This window comes from Phaethon aethereus (genome assembly GCF_964289735.1).
Source record: "Phaethon aethereus genome assembly, chromosome: 1".
In the NCBI taxonomy this organism is placed as follows: Eukaryota; Metazoa; Chordata; class Aves; order Phaethontiformes; family Phaethontidae; genus Phaethon; species Phaethon aethereus.
Genome location: NC_138575.1, coordinates 124,976,748 through 125,001,877, shown reverse-complemented (window position 1 = coordinate 125,001,877; position 25,130 = coordinate 124,976,748). Strand labels below are relative to the sequence as shown.

Here is a 25,130-nt window from a genome sequence, read left to right as displayed (position 1 = left end):
TTTTCTTCCCAATCCCAGGGCTGCTTCTGAGGTCACACTCAGCATAAATTTAGAGAAGTCCAAGAGGCGCTCTAAATTATGCAGTGATATTTACAGCACTAGGAGGACCCTTCTCCACTTGGAGATTGAAAAAAATAATAAAAAAATTGTAACATTAGCTCCACACCTGCATGAGTCTTCCCTACGCAGGTGAAACTTCCAGCTGAATTTATGGCAGCCTTTTGCCCTCTACGTACCATGCAAATAACAGAGAGGCATCAGAAGGGTTCGGGCAGGGCAGGAGGCAGGGGAGGCGTGGATCGGGCAGACTGAGGAGTCCTGGGCTTGCTCTGTGCTTCCTGGGACTGTGCTGAAACCGGCTGACGGAGCTCACTGGGCTGCGTGGTTCAGCTGTACTTAAAGCCTAGGGGAGTTCCAAGTTAATCTTTTGCTACAGAAGGTTCCTACAAGGAAAAAAGTCTGCGGTAGAGAGGAGGCAGGACTGATGTGCTTTACAGTTTTTATCTCTTGATAAAAGGCTATACCGTGAGAATAAAAGAAACAACGCTGTCCAGTTTAGTCTTTCTACTGTGTAATATTAACTGAATGGCAGCTCCACTTAAGAGAAGAAAAGCATATTAGTTACATGAAATCACTACTTATTGTCACCTGCGTAAGGCAGATGCACCCTTGAGTGCTCATGAGTTTTCTTTCCTTACAGGCTGGATACACAGAAACTCCAAGAAATTCACATTAACAGAGTCCAAAATGTGTAGTTGCAACGCTTATGGTGGACTATACCCAAATTACCAAAATTACTTTACCTGTTTAATGCTATAAACATTTGAGATGAAGAATGTGCCACTGAAGTCAGATAGCAATGCTTACCAGAGAAGAAGTTTGTATTTCTAACATCAGAAACACTCCTCTGCTTGATTTTCAGTAGGTCTTCTCCTCTTTGTGCTTTACTGGGAAAAGAGGTAGTTTTGAGAGTGAATGAACCTGTCGCTTCAATGAGCTCAGCTAGTGTGTAATACTACCCTTGCAACAGCTGATCTACAGGAACACCCGCTAAGGTTCATCCAGCAGTAAAATGACACGGCACGGCCACTTGAAAAATTACCTCTTACTCATTAAATAGTTCACAGTTTGTACCCATCCCCTTTTACAGGGGCTAAATTCTATTACTCCAGTAGGTTCCCTCCTACTCGCTGGCTTGCGAGTAAAACACAGTTTCTCATCGGCAAGTTTCCAACACTCCACAAACTACAAACTCAAGGGACTCGGTTCCGGTACTTGTTTTGGGATGCAGTCGCAGAACGGTGATGCTAGCTGTAGCGTGAGAGGGTTCCAGCAGGTGGGGTAAAGCGACGGATCAAGCTCCCATCTGCGCTGCAGGCTGCAAGCTGTGCTGGGAACGCTGCGCAAAACGAACACCTTGCCTGAGCTGGCTGGCTGGGACGCCTAGCTGGACCCTGATTTCACCTAAAGATTTTAGAAGAACAGAGGTTTTGGCCACCTGACCTGCAGTAGGAGTAGGTAGGAGGAAATTAGCAACCTATGCACGTTATGATAATTACCCCTGTGATAAAGGCTCAACCGTGAGAACCTTCTCTGATTACACGTGCAGTGGTCCCAAACAACCGGAACAGCCCACAGATCGGTTACAGCTGATAGCTCAATTGTAGGATAAATCCTTCGAGCACACTGTACCGTTTTCATATAAACAGTGAACTTCATACTATACAACAGCACAGCCAACCAAGCTTTTAAGATAAATCATTTTAAGGAACACCTCTTGGTGGCAATGCTTGCTTCTGTTAACCGTTTTCAGAAAAAAATGCAAACCATCTGGGCCAGCGAGAGCATGGAGAAGGGAAACAAAACACCAGGTCAGCACACGGTTATATTTTCTGACTTGGCTGGGCTCTAATTCTAAATTAGTTGAACTTGTGCTCATGCAGGCGGAGCAGAGCCCCTGGAACGGACTACAGGCTGTGCCCCTACCAGGGCCTTCCCTTAAAAGACTTTAAGAAACCCTTTCTCACTGCAAGAATCACTGATTTGTTCTTGAAACTCCCTGCAATGAAATGAAGGACCCAAAAGCATTTAATTGTTGAACACATAAAAGGAAGTATATTTAAAATAAAAAAAAAATTGGTCAGACTGTAGAGTCAATTACCATTTGTAAAGGAATTTACAGGGCTGTTGCAGATGAGTCTTTTGGAATAGTCAGTTTATCGCAATGCCTAAACTGGTTTCTTCATTGCACAGTATTTTTTTTTTAAAATGTGTGCATTTTTTAACAATTACATACATATTAAAAATCAGCATTTCTTTGCTTAAACTTAATTAAAACGTTAATACTCTCAGACAACACAGATCTGAAATGGTGAAACCAGTAATTGCCCCCTCCCACCTTACAACAAATTAAATTGAGACAAAATTACAAACACATTTCACTACATGATTATTATTAATAAAAATCAGTTTGTTTGTTTTTTTTTATAAAGTTGCCCAAAATGCAAGGGATGTGCATAGGTTTACAACTTAGTCAGAATAATATTTTACTTTATTCCCTTGGGTACGTGTTCCCATGAACGGAATGTACTTTGCTGTAGATTACAGGTTTTTTCAACACAGATACACCAACGGCATGAACGCTTGCGACTGTCCACATGCATTAAGAGTCAAGACCCAATTTCAAATTTCTAAAAGTTTTACAGAGTTCTTCAAAGAGACAGTATCACATTATCTGGATGTTACTCAAAAGTACTTAAAAATACTATCCTAGGGGAAAAAAAAAGCGAAGAAAGGCCTTTAAAATTCATGAATTTGTTTCGTAACCACTAGGCTAATTATTTCAAATAAATAAAGGAAAGCAAAGTATTCCAATCCATAAAATCAGACTCTAAAAAGAATGTAGTGTTCCACCCCCAAGTTAAGGTAACAGAATCATATTATTATTACTATTAAAATAGATTATAGAAAGCAGCATCTATTTTGTGCAGTTTTTAGGGGCCCTTGAAATAAAAAGCTATGATTTCCAAAAATATAACATTCCAAAGGACTGAATAATACATATATTTAAAGATACATTTTATTAAAGTTTAGGAGAAATGATTAAAAAAAAAGATACTGTCTCTTTAAATTAGTGTTTAATTTGTTTTCCCCCCTCCTCCTATCTATTTGGACATGACAATAATTATAAATTTAGGTCACACTACATCTAGGTAGTCTCTAGGGGCCAAGACCTGTTGACACAAGGTCAATAACAAAGAGGTTTTCCATGTATGAGGTGGTTCCCAGTAATGACAGATTTATTTATTTTTTTTTTCCCCCCCAATTCTCTCATGACCGCTCTAGTAGACCCAGGAGACCGGGACCCACTGTGAGGCTGTACACACAAGCTCGATGGCTTCCTCCAGGTGCCTGATAGTTTCATCAATTTCGTTGTTGATAATTGTTAGGTCAAAGTAGTGTGCATATGTTCTCTGTAGGATTTCTGACTCCTTCTGCAGGCGCTGAAGAGATTCATCCTGTTCGGCGGTCAGAAAAGAAATGGGAGAGAGAGACATTGGATCCTTTTGTACTCTTCTACAACGGCTTTCTAACTCTTGCTTACGGAGAAGGAAACGGGCGAAAAAGCCTTAGGGAGGCCTGGATGGTTTAGGTCCCCCGCCTAAATCTATGGAAATCACACGGGAGAATTGGCACAATTTCTCTCTTGAAGCACTCAGTTACTGACGTTACTTGAGACAAAGCACAAGTCTACAATTAAAAAAGCAAGGCAGAGGATGGAAGCTTAGAGAAGCAGCACGGACATGGAGCAACAGAGACCATACATGAATAAAACATACAAAGTGCACAAATATGAACTATTATGCCTATGTCCGGGTAAGAACATGAGAAACAGGAGAAGGTATATTGCCAGGGATCAGCCGTTCCCAGTTTTGGTAATGCTTCACCGTTCAACATTAGTCTTCTGGGTCTACTTCCTTTGATAATCATTTACTGCTAAGGAAGTTCTCACTCTGCGTTATTCTCTGGTTCCTATTTCTGAGCGTGCCATGCCTGGCACCTCTCAGCGCGAGACCCTGAAGACGAAGCACGCCACCCGCGCTCAGGAAGGGCCAGCGACAGCAGACCGGTGATCTCCGTGGCTTTCTGCCAGCCCCCTTCCAGAAACAAGTGCATCCTACTTCGTGGGACCGGCCTCTGGGCAGCCGCAACGCTACGGCGATGGGCTCTGTTAGTGCGGTCTGCCCTTCGGAGAGCGCGGGATTGCAAATGGTGTCTTTCTAGGGCCCTGCAGCAATCATAAATTTGAATTCTCTTCCTGCAGATTCCCTTAGAAATTAAAAAAAAAAAAAAAAAAAAAAATTGCGGCTTTCAGGAACCTTGAAATAGCCACAAGAAAGTAATCAAGTCCTTCCTGCCCCACAAGTTTGGGGTGGATATGGGGCAAAATTAAATACGAACAGTATATAGATTCCTGCTGCTCTGTAGTATCTATAGGGTCACCCTACTTGATCAACAATTTATTGTAACACAGTTTTAGCCTGCAGGAAGTATAGACACAGTGCCTATAGCTGTTTTCACAAGAAACTATTCCGGGAACGGATTTTTGTCTACCTAATACGAAACCCTGCCCTTTTTGCTGTTTAAACTTCCCAAGTATTTGTAATTACGGTGACAAGTATTTGTGGAACAGTGGCTTTCAGGTCCTCTGAAGGGAGCAACCTGTGCTGAGACAGTTCTCTTTCCCCGTAGCTACGAAACCAGCCACTTCTGGAGGAGAAGTTTTGTACCGAAGTTACAGTTCTGCTTCCCTCCTGCAGCTGCAGCCCCAAATGGGGGGGCGGGGAACGTCACCTTCACTTGGATAATAACTACTACAAATTTCATTCAAAGAAAGTCAGACAAATACTTCTCACATGTGCTTCTCTACAGGGGATGCTCCTTGTACGGACCCATTATGCATCGCCAGCGATGCCTGGGACTTCTGTAGAAGATACGAGTGCATGCAAATTTAATTTATGTTATTATCAAATTGAACAATATGGATCAATACTAATATTAAATATGTTTGTGGAACATTTCATATGGCCTAGTATCTTTAAGCCAAAAACCTAGTTAGGTAATCTGACAACTTTTCAGAGATTCCAAAAGATACATCAACTTATATCACCTGAGGATCTAAACTTTTCTGTTTAAATTGACCTACAGAGGGGAAAAAAAAAAAAATCATACTTGTCAAGCAGAATATTTTCAGTGCTTTAAACATACCTAGCTAAGATTAATTTTATATTTAAAGCCAGACTTAGCAAAATCATATTGCACCTTTAAAAGAGTTTCAGTCTCATAGCACAAGGCTAACACTGAAAAACCCCCATGAAGCCTTAGAACAGTTAAGTCATATGTAGCTTTTAAACTGCTATTCAGATTCCCCATTAGTGTCATCTTTCTACATACTACACATACTACAAGTATGTGAATGAACTTTTCTCACAACAGCATCTATCGTTCTGTGACTGACAGCATGAAAATCTGAAAGACTTACAGCTACCTCATTTAAAAAAAACAAACAGCTGGTAGGTAAAGAATGAATATTAATATTTGCCTTGTACACAAAGATGTCACAAAACCAAGAGTGTCAAAAACTCATTAATTTTTTTCCCCTTACTTAGCTGCTCCTAGATCCAACTTTATTAGGATCAAAGTGGGTTATATTTTAGAATATCTAAATTTCCTCGCCTGTTGGAAATGTAAAACATTATTTCTTTCACATACTTTTAGGGGCAGTAATAAATTTGGGATAGGCCATTGCAACAATCTTCAAATGGGTTCAAACTTCCTCAAATTCTGCAAAAATAAAGGAGATTACAGTTCTTGGTTTTATTCTGGGGCCAAATTTCACCTGTGTTTGTGATAGAGTATTTGCAAATTCAAAATCTTGTCAGACTTGGCTAAGTGTTTCCTCTGTCTGTAAGACTTGAATGCCAAAATTTGAAGCTAACACTTCCTCAACATTTTTCCTCTCAGTTTCTGTCAAGTTTCTTAATTAAATCTTGAATAGTGAACATCCCAGATTATTCTCCAAGAACAATATTCTTCTGCAGTTGTGCTCTTAATAGTGTCAAGAAAGAAGATAATTATCAAAACATTCAGATAGCTGAAGACAGATAAATGAATGGCCACAACTTCAATAATTTCACATCTGGGAGCAGAACATCTGTCGTCTTCCCTCAGCTCTCATGTAATAGGCATTTTATGTGGGTCTACTTGGAGTGTCCCCATTATTGGAACAGACTTTTCTTTCCTATCACTAGAATTTGGTTCACCTTCCTAGTCTTCTCTCCTTCTTCACCATAGCTGGGACAGAAAGGAGTGAAACATGGCTTTAATCCACAAAATCTCTCCCATGTGCGTAATGGCCACCAGTGATATCTTCAGTTTCCGAGGGCTGGTTTTTTTTGGCCTTAACTTACATAGGACAATAGCTGCCTCTTAGGCAAAGCACAGCCTAACAAATTACTAATATTCCCTACTAAGCTTGTGAACAACATATAAACACAACATCAGGCCTTTGCCAGTTTTGCTCCAACAGAAAGAAATTCTCCTCAATTTAAACAGCTGGTGGACTGCAAACTTCTTCAGAAAAACTCTTTTTATTCTTTGGCTATAGGAAGGGAGGAAGTGTGGCTAGATTTCAGAAGAATTTGGCTCCATAAAGATTTACACATGGCCTAATAAAGATTTAGATCAAAGAAGTGGAGCTTGTCAACTCCTCTTTGCTGCTGTTTGGGCAATGGGAGGTAGAAAACAGCTGGAGGAAGGAGTAACCACTCCAATGTTTGCTGATATGCTCCCTCCTCTTTCCGTTTCAGCACAGCGATAATATGATTTAAGTTTCCTTTGTGAATAGACGGGTGGGTACACTCTGGGAGATTTCCTATATGATTTAAATTTGTTTTGTGCTTTGCAGAATTGCTCATAGTGCACTGCTACATTCAGTTGGAAAGCCTAATACTTTGTCTCCTAACTCTCGCTGTGAGGTCCTTGGTTATTGAGATATTTTGTGTGTTCTATGATAAAGTGTCTCAAGACAGATACTTGTAAGATCAGGCGTCTGCACTGATTTTACCACAAAGTTCAGATGTGCAGCTGTGAGGGTAGAAATTTTACTCTCAAGGTTCTTTTTACTAGCAGATAATTTTAACGCAGATATCCGAAGTCATCATTACATTAAATTTTTATTCCAATGGCGAAAGTAATGTTGAATGGGAATGAGCATATCTACGTTCTAAAACTACTGAAATAACCAGGACTACCTTGTCAGCCCCTAGCTGGTACTTACAGGCAATTTTCTGCACCATTTTGGCAGCTATGTACAATTAGTACGAGTGCAGGAAAATGAAAAGAAAAGCAAAGGTGAAATTTAAGAAAACATAAAAGGGGAAAAAAGGACAGTCATTTACAGAGGTGTTCTCAAAAAGCATAAGTAAAATAAACAAAGGAGGATATGAGGATAAACAGAAAGGGATACTCATTATGCAAACGAACCTTTCAAAAAGGAAGCATGAATGGGAAACATGAGACACGCACTCTCCACCCTCGTTCGCTGCCTTGCAGGCTGCTAATACACAGGCACAATTTGCTTATCTCCCTTCATGCAGCCCAGTAAACCTTGGAAAACAGGATCCTGTATTTGGCTAAGGTCTGTTGCTATTACCGTTTCCTGGCCCCCCTTTCCTTAAGTTTAATTGATTCACATATTAGCATGCTTTATACATGTGGCTCCAGTTCAGCAATTCATGTGCCTGAGCGTGCACAGAGATTTTAGTCACAGGAACTTAAAATAAAGACACAGTCTTACAGTGTTAATGCAAATATTTAGAACACAATACTTGACTTCTACTAATCTTTCTCTGGCATGAACAAGTATTTCCCCACCACTACTATAAAAGGTACATTTCCGTCCTCTTCCCAGTGTTCCGCGCAAAACATTTTCTCTCTCAGATGAGCTGTCCCAAATGTCTCTGTATTATATCCTACAGCTGGAAGATTAAAACTTGAGTATCATGGCAGATGAGTGAGGCCAAGGACAGCTGTTTGGGAGCTGAGACACAGGTAGAGGCAACAAACCCAGGCAATTTATAACTCCACAGAGTACCCAGCTGCCTGAGCACTGCTGTGAGCGCAATGCTTGCCTGACACATCCTAAGATTGATTCTAACTGTTTTTAAGTGATGCCATGCCATTTGCCTGCACAAAGGCGAATTCAGCGTAGAATACAAAATTTTAGTATTTTCTCAAGATCGTACTGATTTATAGCGCATGCCAACACAAGCAGTTAGACAAACTGTCACTTTACTAACATCGCAAATTGTGATGTTCTGAGGGATCTTTGTCTGTACGCTCGTGACTTTCGCCAGTTAGGGTATGGGTCCGTTAAGACACAGTTTAATGACATAACTTACTGCTGTGAAAGTTAAAACATCCTTCCTCCCCCCTCCCATCGCTCTTCCTGGCTATAAGCTTTCACTGCTTGTTTTGGCAGAGGTGCTTGTCAGAGCCTTTGTGAGCTGCTTGAAAATGGACAAAAATCCAACCTAGAGCTAAGTAGCACTAAAGGATCTGGTAAGTGCCATGGCCAGTGCAGACAGGCAGCGTATGTCCCAGAAGCAAGTTAGAGAGAATCGTGCACTTCAGCAAGTGAACTAGTGGAAGCCTCAGCTGCCAGTAAAATTGCAGCTCAAGGCCGGTATTTTTCACTCTCCACTCGCTATTTTAATAATCATTCAGGGTATTTGCATTTAAATGTGTTTGTCTTGTTCCTTATTTTCCTGCAAGCTGCTGCAGTGGTGTCATAGTTTCATACTTATAATATTGTAATTAAATTTCTAGAGAAACAAGTTGTAGAGACAGGGCTTCTGACTTTATTTTTGTGTGATCAAGGAGACATCTAGGAGATTTGGAACAGATTCATGGTCATATCCAATTGATTAAATACCTTAATTATCACGGTTTAAAAAAGACTGAGCAGATAAAATGTTTGTATAAATACTATTTGCCCTGTTGTGAACTAAATCCAGAATTGCTTGATATCATCTTTGAAATCAAAAGCAATCTGCAGAGCAGATGATACACTATAAAAACTAAGTAGGAAATTCAGGACTCAGCAATTACCCCTTTGGTCAAAGCTTCCAATTCTTAGAGAACAGTCTTCGAAATTAACAAGCCCATTTCTGCTATATATTTGCTGTATAGAAAAAATACTAAAAGATAAAGGTGGGATGACAGCACAGTCACGCACACCCATTTCTTCAGTGCAGGCCAGCTGTAATCTAGTGCTAGCATTGCAACTCAGAATTGATTAATTTGGGCTAATGATTTGTCAATGATTTGGAAATGGATAGGGAAGGGAATGAAATAAAAGAATATGTATTCTTAGAACACATCATGTGGATCCTTCAACTTGAAATTCATATTTTGAATTAGAAAAATCAGTTAATAAACAATAAATACATCTCGATCAACTTAATAATGCTGCCAGCAACTGTCTGTCTGTCTGTCTCTCCATTTACAGACAAAGAAACAATTAGAGAGTCTTATCTGCATATTTTAATCTCATCCTTAATTCTGTCTCTGATAGGACATTAGATTGCAACATGCCATACCTCATTAATGCCTGGGGTAATCGTAGGTGCAGCAATAAAAACAACAAAAGGAGCAAACTCTGCAGTTCTCAGGACCTTCAATGCCTAGATTAAAAAAAAAAAAAAAAAAAAGATACTTTAGAAGAATCCCCCAACAATCCCCCGCAATGTGAAATAAGGTTAGTCACACAAGCAAAAGATACAAAATCATGATCTACCAGTGCTGGCATTTGTTTTTAACTGATCTGGAGTCAAGACCTTAGTAAGACATCCATTTAACTTTTCACATTATTTTACATTTTTGGTGGTCATAACGTATATTTATCCCTAATTAAAGTGAGTTTTCAAGACAATAAAAACATCAGCTTTTTCAGAGGCTCTTCCCATACAGTCTCAAAGGGTGCAGAACTCTGCATTTAAACTGAATGATTAATGCCAGGTAAAAAAATGCACTCATGCCATAAATAAGGAAAAGAGTCAACTGTATTTTAGAATAAATATTGATTATAATATAATTTTTATCTGACTTTTTCTATCTACCAACACTTTTATTTTATTACAAGTGAAAATGTGATGTAAGAGGTTTGAAGTTTTAAAAAAGTAAGTATAGTGAAGTTTTTAAAACGTGAGCATAGCACTAATACAGTAAATGCAGCACCAATCCCCTGAACTACGCAAAAGAAAAGAGTTCTCATTAAAAAGTTGACTTAGTCATAACGTACTCAGTGACAGAGCTGCCATAACTGAAACTTTGGTACAGATCCAAACTAGGCTGAAGTGCAGGACTGCAAGTAAACATACATCAGCTGAACTCTAATGGATGGACAAGATAAAGTAAGACTACTCAAGGTCAGTCTTTTTTTGCTCCTTCCACTTCCTGTCTTCCCCAAAGTTTACAAAAAACCCCCAAACCACAAACCAAACAAAAAACCCCAATCCAACCTTTTCCCAAGCTAAAGAGATTTTCATCTCTACTGCTTGAAACACATCGATACGTATCATCTATGCCAACCTTCTTCAAATAAGAGATAAACCCCATATGTGAAGGTCAAGAGGACTCACATAACTAAGGGTACCCAAGGGAAAACAGGCAAGCAGTGTAAGATAACTAGGAATAGGTCCAGAGACAGGCTGGCCTTAATGACCTGAGATGGATGCATGAGGAAGCTGGTTGCTAGGCACATGCTGGAGGAAGTGCAGCAAAGGCGGCTGTTACCAAATGTAAATATATTCTAATCAAGACCAAAATGGGTTCTGAGAATTGTAATGCTTCCGAATAATGCAAGTTGAACAGGCTTATCAAGAGAGTTTGCTTTCAACAGCTGCTCCATTTGAACTAACTATAAATGCTGCTCTCCCTGAAAACTGTTAAACGTGGGATTGTATTTTTCAGCATAGCACCACACCAGCATACTGTCCTACATTAGTTAGGTATCTTATTTCTGTTATGAAATTCTTAAAGAATTTGAACTTCTTGAATCCATTCACAAAGAAGAAAGAAGGCAGCAAATTTAAATAGACAACACCAGTCACAAATTTGGGTTGTTTTTCCTCCCATTTACTTCAATCGGCTAGAATAATATAAGCATCACGTTTGTCCTTATTCATGTTGTTCCACTTAACAAAACATATAGATACATCCCTGTGAATTGAAACTCGTGACTACCTTTCAAAGGAAATGTATCAGAATTTTTCACTGAAGATTTTATATAATGAATGAACAAACTATTAGTGTTTCTTGAGAGAAAGCTGGAAAGCTGCCCAGTGGAAAAGGACCTGGGGGTGCTCGTTGACAGCTGGCTGAACAGGAGCCAGCAGTGTGCCCAGGTGGCCAAGAAGGCCAACAGCATCCTGGCCTGGATCAGAACTAGTGTGGCCAGCAGGAGTAGGGAAGTGATCGTGCCCCTGTACTTGGCACTGGTGAGGCCGCACCTCGAATCCTGTGTTCAGTTTTGGGCCCGTCCCTACAAGAAGGACGTTGAGGTGCTGGAGCGTGTCCAGAGAAGGGCAACAAAGCTGGTGAGGGGTCTGGAGCACAAGTCTTATGATGAGCAGCTGAGGGAACTGGGCTTGTTCAGTCTGGAGAAAAGGAGGCTGAGGGGAGACCTTATCGCTCTCTACAACTACCTGAAAGGGGGTTGTGGCGAGGTGGGTGTTGGTCTCTTCTCCCAAGTAACTAGCGATAGGACGAGAGGAAATGGCCTCAAGTTGCGCCAGGGGAGGTTTAGATTGGATATTAGGAAAAATTTATTTATGGAGAGAGTGCTCAAGCATTGGAACAGGCTGCCCAGGGAGGTGGTGGAGTCACCATCACTGGAAGTATTCAAAACACATGTGGACGTGGCACTTGGGACATGGTTTAGTGGGCATGGTGGTGTTGGGTAATGGCTGGACTTGATGATCTTAAAGGTCTTTTCCAACCTTAATGATTCTGTGATTGAGAGCCTGATTTTCCTTCCTGCCCTCTTCCAAAAAGTATAATACTGCAACACAGAAAGGAGTTTATAAATTAACAAGGCTCATGTGGTCATTGAGCAAACTGGATCAATATCGGTGATTGACCACAACTGTTTCTGACCATGCTCAACAGTGATATGGAGCCAAGAGTCAGTTAGGACAAGATTACCCTCTAATACAGCATCAAAGAGACATTTTTGAAAATATTGAAATATTACTCCTGGCAGGCAATGAAAATCACTTGTTTTGATACATTTCACTGGACATGAGACTAATATATTAAAAAAGTTAGATGGTAAGGAGATTTTCAAGCTATAGCAGTTGCATACCAAGCTAAACAATGAATTTATTTCTGCTGTATGTTCTTCTAATCAGATCATTACCAGAATTCTTCTTCACAGATTTATACCTTGATGTCCCAGGGACTTTTGTTCCAGATTGTATGCATTACTTATCTAGTGTGCAATCAATAAAAATAAATATATCTCAGTAAAATAAGAATTTGTGATGAGTTTTTCATATACTTCTAATTATTTACCTGAGGTTCTACATCAAGTATTGCAATTAGTCCCTGCTCATGGATCTTTCGTATTGTTTCCAGTTTTGTTCCATACATTGCATCCTCATGGCTGCCATATTCCAAATATTCATTGTTTGATATATCTTGCATCATTTGGTCATGTGATACGAAGTAGTAATTTTTCCCATTTTCTTCATCTTTCTTTGGAGGTCGGGTTGTGTCTGAAAATACAAAATATTTTTAGTACAAAAGCAATATTAAGCTTATATGTGGCTTTCTGTTTGGTTTATCAATACTTATACACTGAATGATGACCTGTCAAATCACATACAGAACAATGAAGTATGAGCTCAGGGTAGGCAGAATGACAGAGGCTAGGAAAAGCAGGAGTTTGGGGGATGTGTGTTGGGAAAAGCAGGAGATGAAGGGGTGTGGAAAAGGTAAAAATCAAATGGTAAGAAAGGAAGAACAGAAGGTCATAAATAACCTTTACCTGGTCAAGACTGTAAGACTCTATCAGCTGCTTTCAACAACAAACCAAGGCCAGATCTCACAGTTTTTACAACTTCTAAACAATTCAATTAACATCCCCATTTTACCCTGGGGGCCAGTACTGGGCCCAATCCTGTTCAACATCTCTATTAATGATCTGGATGATGGGGCAGTGTACCCTCAGCAAGGACACCAATGATACAAAACTGGGAGCAGTGGCTAATACACCAGACGGTCGTGTTGCCTTTCAGAGGGATCTTGACAGGCTGGAGAAACAGGCTGACAGGAACCTCATGAAGTTCAACAAGGGGAAGTGCCAAGTCCTATACCGGGGGAGGAACAACCCCATGCACCAGTACCTGCTGGGGACTGACCAGTTGGAAAACAGCTCTCCAGAAAAGACCCTGTGGGGGGTCACGGTAGACGCTCAGTTGAACATGAGCCAGTGATGTGTCCTTGCTGCAAAGAAAGGGCTAATGGTATCCTGGGCTGCATTAGACAAAGTATTGGCAGCAGGTGGAGGAAGGTGATTCTTCCCCCATACTCATCACTGGTGAGGCCACACCTGGAGTGCTGTGTCCAGTTCTGAGCTCCCCAGTACAAGAGAGACACAGACATGCTGGAGAAAGTCCAGTGAAGGGGCACTGGAAGGGATTAGAGCATCTCTCCTACGAGGAAAGGCTGAGTGAGCTGGGACTGTTCAGCCTTGAGAAGAGAAGGTTCAGGGTGGGCCTCATCAATGAGTACAAATATCTAAAGTGAAGGTGTAAAGAAGATGGAGACAGTCTCTTTTCAGTGGTGCTCAGTGACAGGACAAGAGGCAATGGGCACACACTGAAACACAGGAATTTCTGTCTGAACACCAGGAAACACTTTTTCACAGTGAGGGTGACTGAGCACTGGCATAGATAGCCCAGAGAGGTGGTAGAGTCTCCATCCTTGGAGACACTCAAAAGCCACCTGGACATGGTCCTGGGCAACTGGCTCTAAGTGGCACTGCCTGAGCTGGGAGGTTGGACCAGATGACCTCCAGAGGTAGGAATCTCAACCATTCTGTGATTCTGTAGGCCATCTGCTCCTCATTTCCACATAGGCACGCTGATATCCACTTGCTTCTCTTTCTTCTAGTATTCCCTCACAAACTGATTTATTCTCATATTTTCTCACTATCACATTTAGGCTGGTGACATATCTGAAACACCGTATCTCTTCCCAATCTAATCCCTTATCTTCCAACAACCTGATCGTAATTTCAAACAAGGTATCCAAAAACTGGACTCAGATTCTATTTTTAATTATACCTATTACTGTTCTGAGGATTAATTAGCAATGTTCTGAGGATTAATGAGCATATTTCAAAGATGAAAAGATGTATAGAAATATTCTAGATCATAGTTTTGATTTTAAGGAATCCAAGAACAATGGATTACATAAACTGTATAATATCACTATACTACTCACTGCTGCCCTAGGTCTACTGAACTTAACAATTTACGCAAATCTTCCTCTTTTGTAAAAACACTTCTGTATTTTCTTTTTTAATTTAAATTCTTATGAGGTTTTCTTCTTCTGAGTGTGAAACTGTAAGTCTAAAAAGCGGATGAGGGCCTGATTACTTGTGGTCAAGAGAGATGAAAGCTACTTAGCAATAACTAGAGTTGAACCTAGGGGTAGGTTCAACATGCCAGAGTTGAAATCGATAGCCCAGCTCAGGTGCATCTACACCAATGCACGCAGCATGGGCACCAAACAGGAGGAGCTGGAAGCCATTGTGCAGCGCGACAGCTATGACGTAGTTGCCATCACAGAAACATGGTGGGATGCTTCTCATGACTGGAGTGCTGCAATGGATGGCTATAAGCTCTTCCGAAGGGATAGGCAGGGAAGGAGAGGCGGTGGGGTGGCTCTGTATGTTGGGGAGTGTTTTGATTGCATAGAAATCGAAGATTGTGAAGACCAAGTAGAGTGCTTGTGGGCAAGGATGAGGGGGAAGGCCAATGAGGCAGATATCCTGCTGGGAGTCTGTTACAGACCACCCAACCAGGATGAAAACACAGATGAGACATTCTATAAGCGACTGGCGGAGGTCTCGCATTCGCTGGCCCTTGTTCTTGTGGGCGACTTCAACCTACCGGACATCTGATGGAAGTATAACACGGCAGAGAGGAAACAGTCTAGGAGGTTCCTGGAGTGTGTGGAGGATAACTTCCTGACGCAGCTCGTGAATGAGCCCACCAGGGGAGGTGCCTTACTGGACCTGCTGTTTACAAACAGAGAAGGACTGGTGAGAGATGTGGTGGTCGGAGGCCGTCTTGGGCTTAGCGACCACGACATGATAGAATTCTCAGTTGTGAGCAAAGTAAGGACAGGGGTCAGCAAAACTGCTACCATGGACTTCCGGAGGGCAGACTTTGGCCTGTTCAGGTCACTGGTTGAGAGAGTCCCTTGGGAGACAGTCCTGAAGGACAAAGGGGTCCAGGAAGGCTGGACAGTCTTCAAGAAGGAAATCTTAAAGGCGCAGGAGCAGGCGGTCCCCATGTGCCGTAAGAAGAGCTGGCGGGGAAGGCGACCGGCCTGGCTGAACAGGGAGATTTTGCTGGGCCTCAGGGAAAAGAGGAGAGTTTATCACCTCTGGAAGAAGGGGCAGGCAACTCACGAAGAGTACAAGGATCTCGTTAGGTCAAGCAGGGACAAAATTAGAAAGGCAAAAGCCCAGCTAGAGCTCAGTCTGGCCACAGTCGTAAAGGATAATAAAAAATGTTTTTATAAATATATTAACAACAAAAAGAGAGGCAAGGAGAATCTCCATCCCCTACTGGATATGGCGGGGAACATTGTCTCCAAGGATGAGGACAAGGCTGAGGTACTTAATGCCTTCTTCGCCTCAGTCTTTAATAGCCAGTCCAGGTATCCACAGGGTATTCAGCCCCCTGAGCTGGAAGATGGGGATGGAGAGCACAATGTACTCCTCATAATCCAGGAGGAAGCAGTCAAGGACATGCTAAACCACCTGGACACCCACAAGTCTATGGGGCCTGATGGGATCCACCCGAGAGTACTGAGAGAGCTGGCGGAGGAGCTTGCCAAGCCACTCTCCATCATTTATCAGCAGTCCTGGTTAACAGGGGAGGTCCCAGAAGACTGGAGGCTTGCCAATGTGACGCCCGTCTACAAGAAAGGCCGGAAGGAGGATCCTGGGAACTACAGGCCTGTCAGCCTGACCTCTGTACCGGGGAAGATTATGGAGCGGTTGGTCTTGAGGGTGCTCACAGGGCACCTGCAGGACAACCAAGGGATCAGGCCCAGCCAGCATGGGTTCATGAAAGGCAGGTCCTGCTTGACCAACCTGATCTCCTTCTATGACCAGGTGACCCGCCTAGTGGATGAGGGAAAGACTGTGGACATTGTCTACCTGGACTTTAGTAAAGCCTTTGACAGCGTCTCCCACAGCATTCTCCTGGAGAAACTGGCGGCTCATGGCTTAGACAGGTTTACTCTTTGCTGGGTGAGGAACCGGCTGGATGGCCGAGCCCAGAGAGTTGTGGTGAACGGCGTTAAATCCGGCTGGCGGCCGGTCACAAGCGGTGTTCCCCAGGGCTCGGTTCTGGGGCCGGTCATGTTCAATATCTTTATTGATGATCTGGATGAGGGAATCGAGTGCTCCCTCAGTAAGTTTGCAGATGACACCAAGCTGAGTGGGAGTGTTGATCTGCTGGAGGGTAGGAGGGCTCTGCAGAGGGATCTGGACAGGCTGGATCGATGGGCAGAGGCCAACTGTATGAGGTTTAATAAGGCCAAGTGCAGGGTCCTGCACTTTGGCCACAACAACCCCGTGCAACGCTACAGGCTTGGGGAGGAGTGGCTAGAGAGCAGCCCGGCGGAAAGGGACCTGGGGGTGCTGGTTGACAGCCGGCTGAACATGAGCCGGCAGTGTGCCCAGGTGGCCAAGAAGGCCAACAGCGTCCTGGCCTGGATCAGGAATAGTGTGGCCAGCAGGAGTACGGAAGTGATTGTGCCCCTGTACTTGGCACTGGTGAGGCCGCAGCTTGAATCCTGTGTTCAGTTTTGGGCCCCTCACTACAAGAAGGATGTTGAGGTGCTGGAGCGTGTCCAGAGAAGGGCAACGAAGCTGGTGAGGGGTCTGGAGCACAAGTCTTATGAGGAGCGGCTGAAGGAACTGGGGTGGTTTAGTCTGAAGAAGAGGAGGCTGAGAGGAGACCTTATCGCTCTCTACAACTACCTGAAAGGGGGCTGTGGCGACGAGGGTGTTGGTCTCTTCTCCCAAGTAACTAGTGATAGGACAAGAGGAAATGGCCTCAAGTTGCGCCAGGGGGGGTTTAGATTGGATATGAGGAAAAATTTCTTCACCAAGAGAGTGGTCAGTCGTTGGAACAGGCTGCCCAGGGAGGTGGTGGAGTCGCCATCTCTGGAAGTGTTCAAAAAACATGTGGATGTGGCGCTTCAGGTTTAGGGGACATGGTGGCGCTGGATTAATGGTTGGACTTGATCATCTTGAAGGTCCTTTCCAACCTAGTGATTCTGTGATTCTGTGATAACATACTTTTCGAACATACTGCTTCTGCAGACCTAAGTGGTAAGAGATGTAGGCCTACTAATCCTGTTAATTAATTACCGTTTACATGACATGACCTATATGATCAGGTTTTCAGTAGGCAGGTAGTTTCTTGATAAAGCATTCCCCAAACTCCATGCCCATGTTAAGGCCTATCTCAAAAGCTACCTACTCATACCACAGTTTTGTAGAAGAATGCAGAAAATTCAGTAAAATCCATCCCTGAGAGGTGGAGAGAAAAATCTCAGTTACCTAGAGTCAGCCGAAAGACAGATCAGGTTCCCATAATACTCAAAGTGTATTTTATGTGATATATTTTACATCACTAACATAAGGAAGTAATTTGGGTCTCTAAACACCAGCATAAAATGCTATTTTAGATGCCCTAAATGCCTTAAATCTGAAACATCCACACAGGTCTATTAGATATAACACAGGAGTTTAAGGAATCTATTGCTCTTCTGGAGAGAGGCTGCAGATCAGGTGGTGTCTAAACCAGGCATCTAAACATCATACTGATGCTTAAGCACCTGAATTTTATCCTGATTTGCAGTCTAGCGTTTTTAGTCTTCTATAATCAGTGAAGTAATTGCAGGGCTTCCACAGAGCAGGAACCTAATGCAGGCAGTCTAAGGCATGGTCGTCATGGTATAGGTGTGTCCACTTTGGTAGGTATTTGAAGAGAAAATAACTAGTTCAGCTTCTACCTCCCCACAGCAATACAGTTAGTACTTGAGAGAGACTGGGTGAAAAGCATAATGTAAAACATTTATGACTCTTTGTTTTAGTTCCTTGTAATGGAGAACATATTTGCTGGGTTACTACTCCCATCCCCCCATATAATCTTGTCTGTACTGAATAAGATGGGTACAATGTACATCACATACTCCTAGCACCACACTTCTAAAGTGTCTAATCCAGGATTTTAGTGTCTAGATATAATTAGTAGTGTGGCAAACAGTGCAGTTTCATGTTGCTGCTGGGGTGATCTAATGGCTCATGCTTTCAAAAGGGCTAGATCTTTCTGTTTTCCTTCTGCTGGCACTGGTCGTTGTCTAACTCCTTAGCGAGCAAGACTGGGGAACTTAAATCAGCAGCCAACCGATCCTTTTCCCCTTCCAAATAGGTTTACAGATAAGTTCTTAAAATGCCTTTTAGCAACAAAACCCTTATAGATAGAAAAACACCTAAGTGCAATTTTAAAGTAAAGCACTAACAAGGTATAACGAAAATTAAATGAATGCATAATGCTCATCAATGTAAGTTCTGAGCCATGTATGGTGTTTCTAAAGTCAGCCTGAATAGAGTGGACAGTTAGCCGCCGGATGCTGCCCTTTCAGAATGCCTAGCTTGAGGAAAATGGGTGCATCTCCAAGAGATCATGTAGTAGGGTATGCAAATGGTATTGACAGAGATTGTCATGAAGGGAAAACACCCTGTGCTCTTCATAACAACCCACTTATAAGCAATGAAGTTAATTGCAATTTTCTTTTTCTTATTGTCATCTCTGGAAACTTGAAGTTATTTTAGTACAATACTGAATACTCAAGGCTAGGCTGCGAAAAGCAATTTAAAACATTCAGACAAGGTACACATTAAAGGTTTCCTCTAAATCCAGTTTATCTTTCTTCTAGTGGAAATTATACACAGTTTTAAACATCACGGCTGCTCCAGTCTTACCTGAACAGTAAATGTAAAATCAGCACAGAAAAATGAAAAATGTTTTAGCCTTGATTCTAAATTAACAAACATTTGAGGTAGAGAGAAGCATGCTTAATGAGAAGTTTTGTGAATACTAGGAAACATTCGATGTAAGAGGGGTGTTACTTACTACCCCTCCCTCTGAAAAAACAAAGGAAGAAATATACACAGTCCTATCACAGTTCCCACCTTTAAGATGGGATTCACCTCAGCAGGACTGAACACATGTAGTACTACAATGGGTATGTTGAGAAGGATCCTACAAACAATTCTGCACTGCATTGAACTTTGCTACTTACGAGGAATGGGGTAAGCAAATCTGTCCGGGTGTTTTGTGATGAGTGTGTTTTTTATGTGTCTTCTTCCAACACCATGGGCACCTAATCCACAACACAAAAATGAATTACAAATTTTCCACCAGAAGGTGTTCAAAACTATGCTGTTACGTTCATAACAACAACTCAAAATTACCTAGTAAGACTAGTGTTTTCCTCTTGAATGCTGGCAGTTTTACTACTTCTTCATATGTGACGAGATCTAATTGATCAAACACTAAAACACAAAAGAAACCCCCACAGGGATAAGAAAAAAAGGCATATTAAGGGTGATAATTAATTGTGCTACAAATTATAATTTTAGCAAGTTTTAGGCTTACAATACAAAGTAATATGTTGCGGAAAATAAAACCATTTCATTATGCAATTTTAACAAAAGTGTTTATTTAAAAAACTACTAAAAAGCAGTAACAAAGCTACTGAAATGCTCAGGAAAGTTTGCATGTCCTTTCATGCAGTATTCAGCAGACCACAAAAATTAGCTAAAATGGCATGCCATTCACATTTGCATTCCTAAGAAATAGCAATACTAAAGAAAAATCTGTAGACAGTGACCAACATGAATACAATATGAGAACATCTATTTACACTAAAGATAGGGATACTTCCATAATAATTTTTTAACAAGATCTCTGAGAAATTTATAGAGAAGAGTGTTAATACTTTGTGGTATTTATTCTTCAAAACTATCACCATATTAATTGTAATTAGAGTTCTCTTTAAACACACGTGCTAGTTAACTTGACATGCTTTTAAAACTTGTGACAGAATGAAGAATTCTAATGAAAAGTGATGGCATTACATAAAAGAACCTCCACTGTATTTAGGGAAAAATTGTAAAAGTATTATTTCAGAAATAACTTCAACTGCAGTTGAAATTGTATGAGTTCCATCATGCCTGTCAATCTATTGTCAATTGCCAAGGTGTATAATGATTTACAAATCCAGTTTTGTTCATTAAAAACAGCTTATTCCTCCTGTGCCCAATAAGACAACATCTGTGGTAATTCTTGCAGAATTCTAATGCAAAAAAGAAGCCAGGAGGCAGTTAATTATATTTATAAATACTACACAAATCAGCAATTGTGAGCAGAATAACGAACAAGAGTTTTCAGCTCTGTATTTGTGTGTGCTATAAAAAGAAGGGAGGAGAGAGACTGCATCTATGAGTGTTTCCAAGTCCTAAGCTGGTGTATCCACCTCAACTATATCCCTTACTTCTTTTAGGATGAGTCTGGATATATCCCTCTCCCCCATCCAAAACCCCTTAGGAAAGTAGGCAGTGGAAGGGGCTTTAGTTCGCTTGCTCCAGAAGTCTCCAGCCACCAAAATCAGCATTAAGACTGTGGAGCCCACCAGAAAGCACATGCTCTTTGTACTAAAGTTACAGTTAAAGCAGCAAAGTATTTAACTTGATGTATTTCTTTTTATAGGGCAGATTTTTCAATTCAACAGCAGTCTTTTTACCCTATAGAAGAAGTGTAACTACTTCAATTTGGTCAAACTACAAATGAGTCAGTTGACATACTCAACTCTTTAAGACCTTGAAAGGATACAGATATGAAAACTTCCTAGTCCATTTGAAGCATTTTGAATTTCATCCTAAAGAAGAATCTCTTTCAACCTTTCCCCAAATATCAGAAGCAAGAATTTAGTCGTATTTTTCTTCCATTCCATAAAACTACAAACACAGAATTCTTACTACTGTCCTTTTCGCAACTTCACACTATTTAAACTAATGAATAATTCATTTCATATTAGAAAGAGCTAAAGATCTACAAGAAGTTAAACAGTTTTACCATTCTAAACATCTAGGCCTGCAAGCATCTTTTCCCATTAAGAAAAAATTAAAAAATCAATCCTTTATTTTCTTCTTGAACAAAACCACATTATGTTAGATACAAACAACAGGAACAAACAACAGAAATGATACATATTAATGCCTTCATCACAAACTAGCACCATGGAGAAGATGCGTCTCAGTCTACATGGAGTTAACTAATGATTGTAGGGTTTTCAAATGCAAAAGAAAAATGATTAATTTTTTTAATATACACAAGATATGAGGAATACAGGGCACGTTAAAGACTGAAGTTTAATGCTTCTCTGTTACTAGCTAATAAAGAAAAGGAGTTCTTGAAAGGAAACAGTAAGAAGCAAATAAAGAGGCATTGTCACTTGACAGGTTACTTACATGCACAGAGGCCATTGGGAGTAAGACAGCATGAAAAATGTACAGGGGTCATTGAGATATGGCTCGTAATATATTAGTAAAATAAAAAGTATATGCACAAAATAAACTTTACCATGCAATACTCTAAACACAAGGCAAATAAATCACATTAAGAAATGATAAACATATTTTATAAAAGCTTGGCAATTTTCTATATTATGCATAATATGAAGCATAGTTCTAGTATGTTTTAAAGAGTGTTCTTTTATGAAGACCTGCCAGAACATTTCAGTAAAATACATTTAAAAATATACCTAGATATCACTGCAGTATATCTCTAGAGCATCTATAAAAATGTCAGACAACCTAATAATGAAAAAATGTTTATTCTTCCTGTGGGCTTTGGTTTGAAACTGACTTTATAATGGTAAGATGTATGATCACAAAAGTGTCTCTTGAAGGACACAATACTCTAATATCAAGTATGAAGGAAAGAAAAACGGGATGATATTTTTCTTGTAAAGGAGAATATATTTGCTTTTAACTATAAAATTAACTGAAAAATTATCTTCTTTACTTAATGAACTACATCTGATTTGCAGAATAATTTAATTTCTAGTTCCAGTAATATCCCAATATATCACACCGAAATCCTATCTCTCAAATCATTAGCCAGCCACACAAATCTTAGTTCAGTCTCATCCCTAAGACAAAAATAACAGGGAAGTCCAAACAGATTACATACTGCTAAACGATTTATTGAATTTCATACTAAGATACCAGAGAAATAACTTCTACTTTCTTTTAACAGCAACATTTTGACATCTGGGTTAGACTTCTCAGTTCCAAAGTAATTATACTTATTTTGGATCCTGCAGAAGAAAAGATCTGTTTTTTATTCCGAGACAGATGCACTGAAAGCTTGCAAAAGCCAGCGTTGCCATACTTCTGACTAACAGTATGAGACACGAGAGAGCAGTTCAGAGAAGGTAAATTCAGTACCACCTTCGCTAAATTCATGTACGCACCATCGCATTTAAGTGAACCTCTTTATATCCTACAGTTGGCATCGTTCCCTGCAATATTACTGGCATCACCTTTAATACCTCAAGGACACTACGATCAATAAACATTTCTAAGAGAAATCTTCATTCCAAGCCGTGCTTTCATTAACTTTTTGACTTCTTAGGAGGAAGGGGAAGTGTTGAATGGTATTCTGAAAAGAACAGTTTCTTCTATGGTCATTTTGATAATTTTTAATGTTCATGTTTCTAATTTTTGGCAGACACTGTGCTCTGATGTAAAGTGACGAACAGCACTGATGGTGGCAGGCACAAAGGCAGGCAAACCATGTGACGCAAAGTGCTGTCAGCCTTCTCCAAAATGTCCCCCTTACATCAAGATAGGAAAGTCGACACTACCTTCCTTTCAGGGATTTAGTTGTTACAAAATCTTTGAGCTAGTTTTTCTCCTAAAGTGTTGCCTGCTCCGTCCCTGGCCATCCTCCTTCCTGTGCTTGTTCCTTTGGAGCAACTGTGCTCAGTCACACTGACGTAACTACCTAGTTGCACCATGAACTGTATTAAGAAATGTGTCTGCCCTAAAGTAAAAGAATCAATGTTTTTTGTTGGGCTGTTCTTCAGTTAATCCAGTTAACAGCATGGCCACACAAAGTTACGGTGCCACAACTGAAGGGAGTAGCAACGCTGTGGGAATGTTTGCTGGGGGCAACTGATACTACTTTAAATCCAGTACTGTGAAAGATTTTAGGTCATAAAATCCAGTTTATTCTCAACAGTTTTTGTTAAGGTCATAATTAGTAAAACACTGTTTAGTGCTACTGCAATGAAGTGGAAGCTTTAAAAAATGTTAAACCAGCAAAAGGAAGGAAACGAGTTAAAACTTTCAATCTCTACTTGTTAGGGTTTTCAGGGTAACGAGTAATTTTATATTTAACTGTGAACATCTTAAATATGACAATGAAATAAGGAGTATTAATGACAATTACTGTTCTTTCACTTTCTTAGATTTTATTTTCAAATTACTTTTAAGTAAACTACAACTCTGTAGTACTGATACATTATGAGCTCTGATACTGCACACAGATTATACAGGTAAGGAGAAATGTGAAAATATAGATTTATATTGTTTAATTGATGCATTCAAGAATGCAACTGAAAAAAACCCCAGAAGTTAATGCAATATAAAAAATACTTTCATTACAATGTTTGGACAGGTATATCTTTTAATTCTAATAAAAATCTCTGCAAGTCTCCAAAGAGACCACAACAACCTATTTATCATCACAGTATGTGATATCAATGCAAAAGCAATAGAAACAGTTTCAACACATCGAGTATTTTATATTAAAAGAAGAACTAAATTCTGCTCATGAATGAAGAGGTCTTCCTTCTTTACTACTAGAACCAATGAATTTTGCTCAGCAAGGATCTCTTACTCTACCCTTCTACTTTCAAAATTTTCTGAAACAATTAAATTTTTCAGCAGTCTAAATAGAAAACCAAAAGTTAGGATTCAGAAAGAAATCACTGCAAGGAGGATAAACTTCCACGGTTCGTTTTATTTGGTAACTGTAAACAACACACTGACTATGCAATGGATCTTATTCTACTTCCAGCTGTAACGCTTAGAGAAAAATGCCCTTTCATGATGTTTTCACATATATAATCTGTAACTATAAACACATATTAACAAGGATGCTACTGAAAAGTCTTCGGTAGAGCACAGTACAGTTATATAGATTGCAAAATTCATATCCTGTTGGTTTCTAGTGCTCCTTTAAATATAAAAACCAAAACAATGTAAGCCTGTATTAGGATATATTATGATGCATTTATTTTGTTGCAGCTTTCCACTCACTGATTAAGATATATGTTTAAATAGCAAAGAACAAGCAGAGTAATGTTGGCATAATTAGAATTTTACTTATATTTTTCTAAGTAACTCATTAGGTTTATGTAACAGTGCCAGCTGAACAATTAACGGCAAGGTTTAGACTGTAAAAAATTTAACCTGTTAAAGATACTTGCTTGCTTTTTTTTTTTCCATACCTGCATTGTGCTTTGCCAAATATTTGTCTTTGTACTGCTTTTTTTTCTTTCCAAACCAAGTACAGCTGGCCTGTTGCTCCTGTTTGGTCTTCTCCATGGCAATACAAGCAACTCGCCTGGTATATGGAGGAGAAAAAATTTTTTTGTTGTAATCAATGTATTTTTAA

At 40.4% G+C, this 25,130-nt stretch overlaps 1 protein-coding gene across 5 annotated transcripts in view; it reads right to left on the bottom strand.

Annotated features, from left to right (window-relative positions):
* Window positions 1-3,228: 3,228 nt before the first annotated feature.
* Window positions 3,229-25,130, bottom strand: part of CASK (calcium/calmodulin dependent serine protein kinase) — a 226,309-nt gene continuing 204,407 nt past the window's right edge. For 3 of the 5 annotated variants that reach the window (XM_082009616.1, XM_082009617.1, XM_082009620.1), the window contains 6 exons: window positions 24,964-25,079; window positions 19,856-19,936; window positions 19,684-19,764; window positions 12,637-12,839; window positions 9,663-9,746; window positions 3,229-3,518 (listed from right to left, as the gene is read on the bottom strand). In XM_082009616.1, coding sequence (XP_081865742.1) covers window positions 3,342-3,518; window positions 9,663-9,746; window positions 12,637-12,839; window positions 19,684-19,764; window positions 19,856-19,936; window positions 24,964-25,079 — 742 coding nt within the window. In that variant the 3' untranslated portion in view covers window positions 3,229-3,341. The remainder of the gene's footprint in view (window positions 3,519-9,662; window positions 9,747-12,636; window positions 12,840-19,683; window positions 19,765-19,855; window positions 19,937-24,963; window positions 25,080-25,130) is intronic. The other 2 variants (XM_082009618.1, XM_082009619.1) reach the window with 1 other exon arrangement.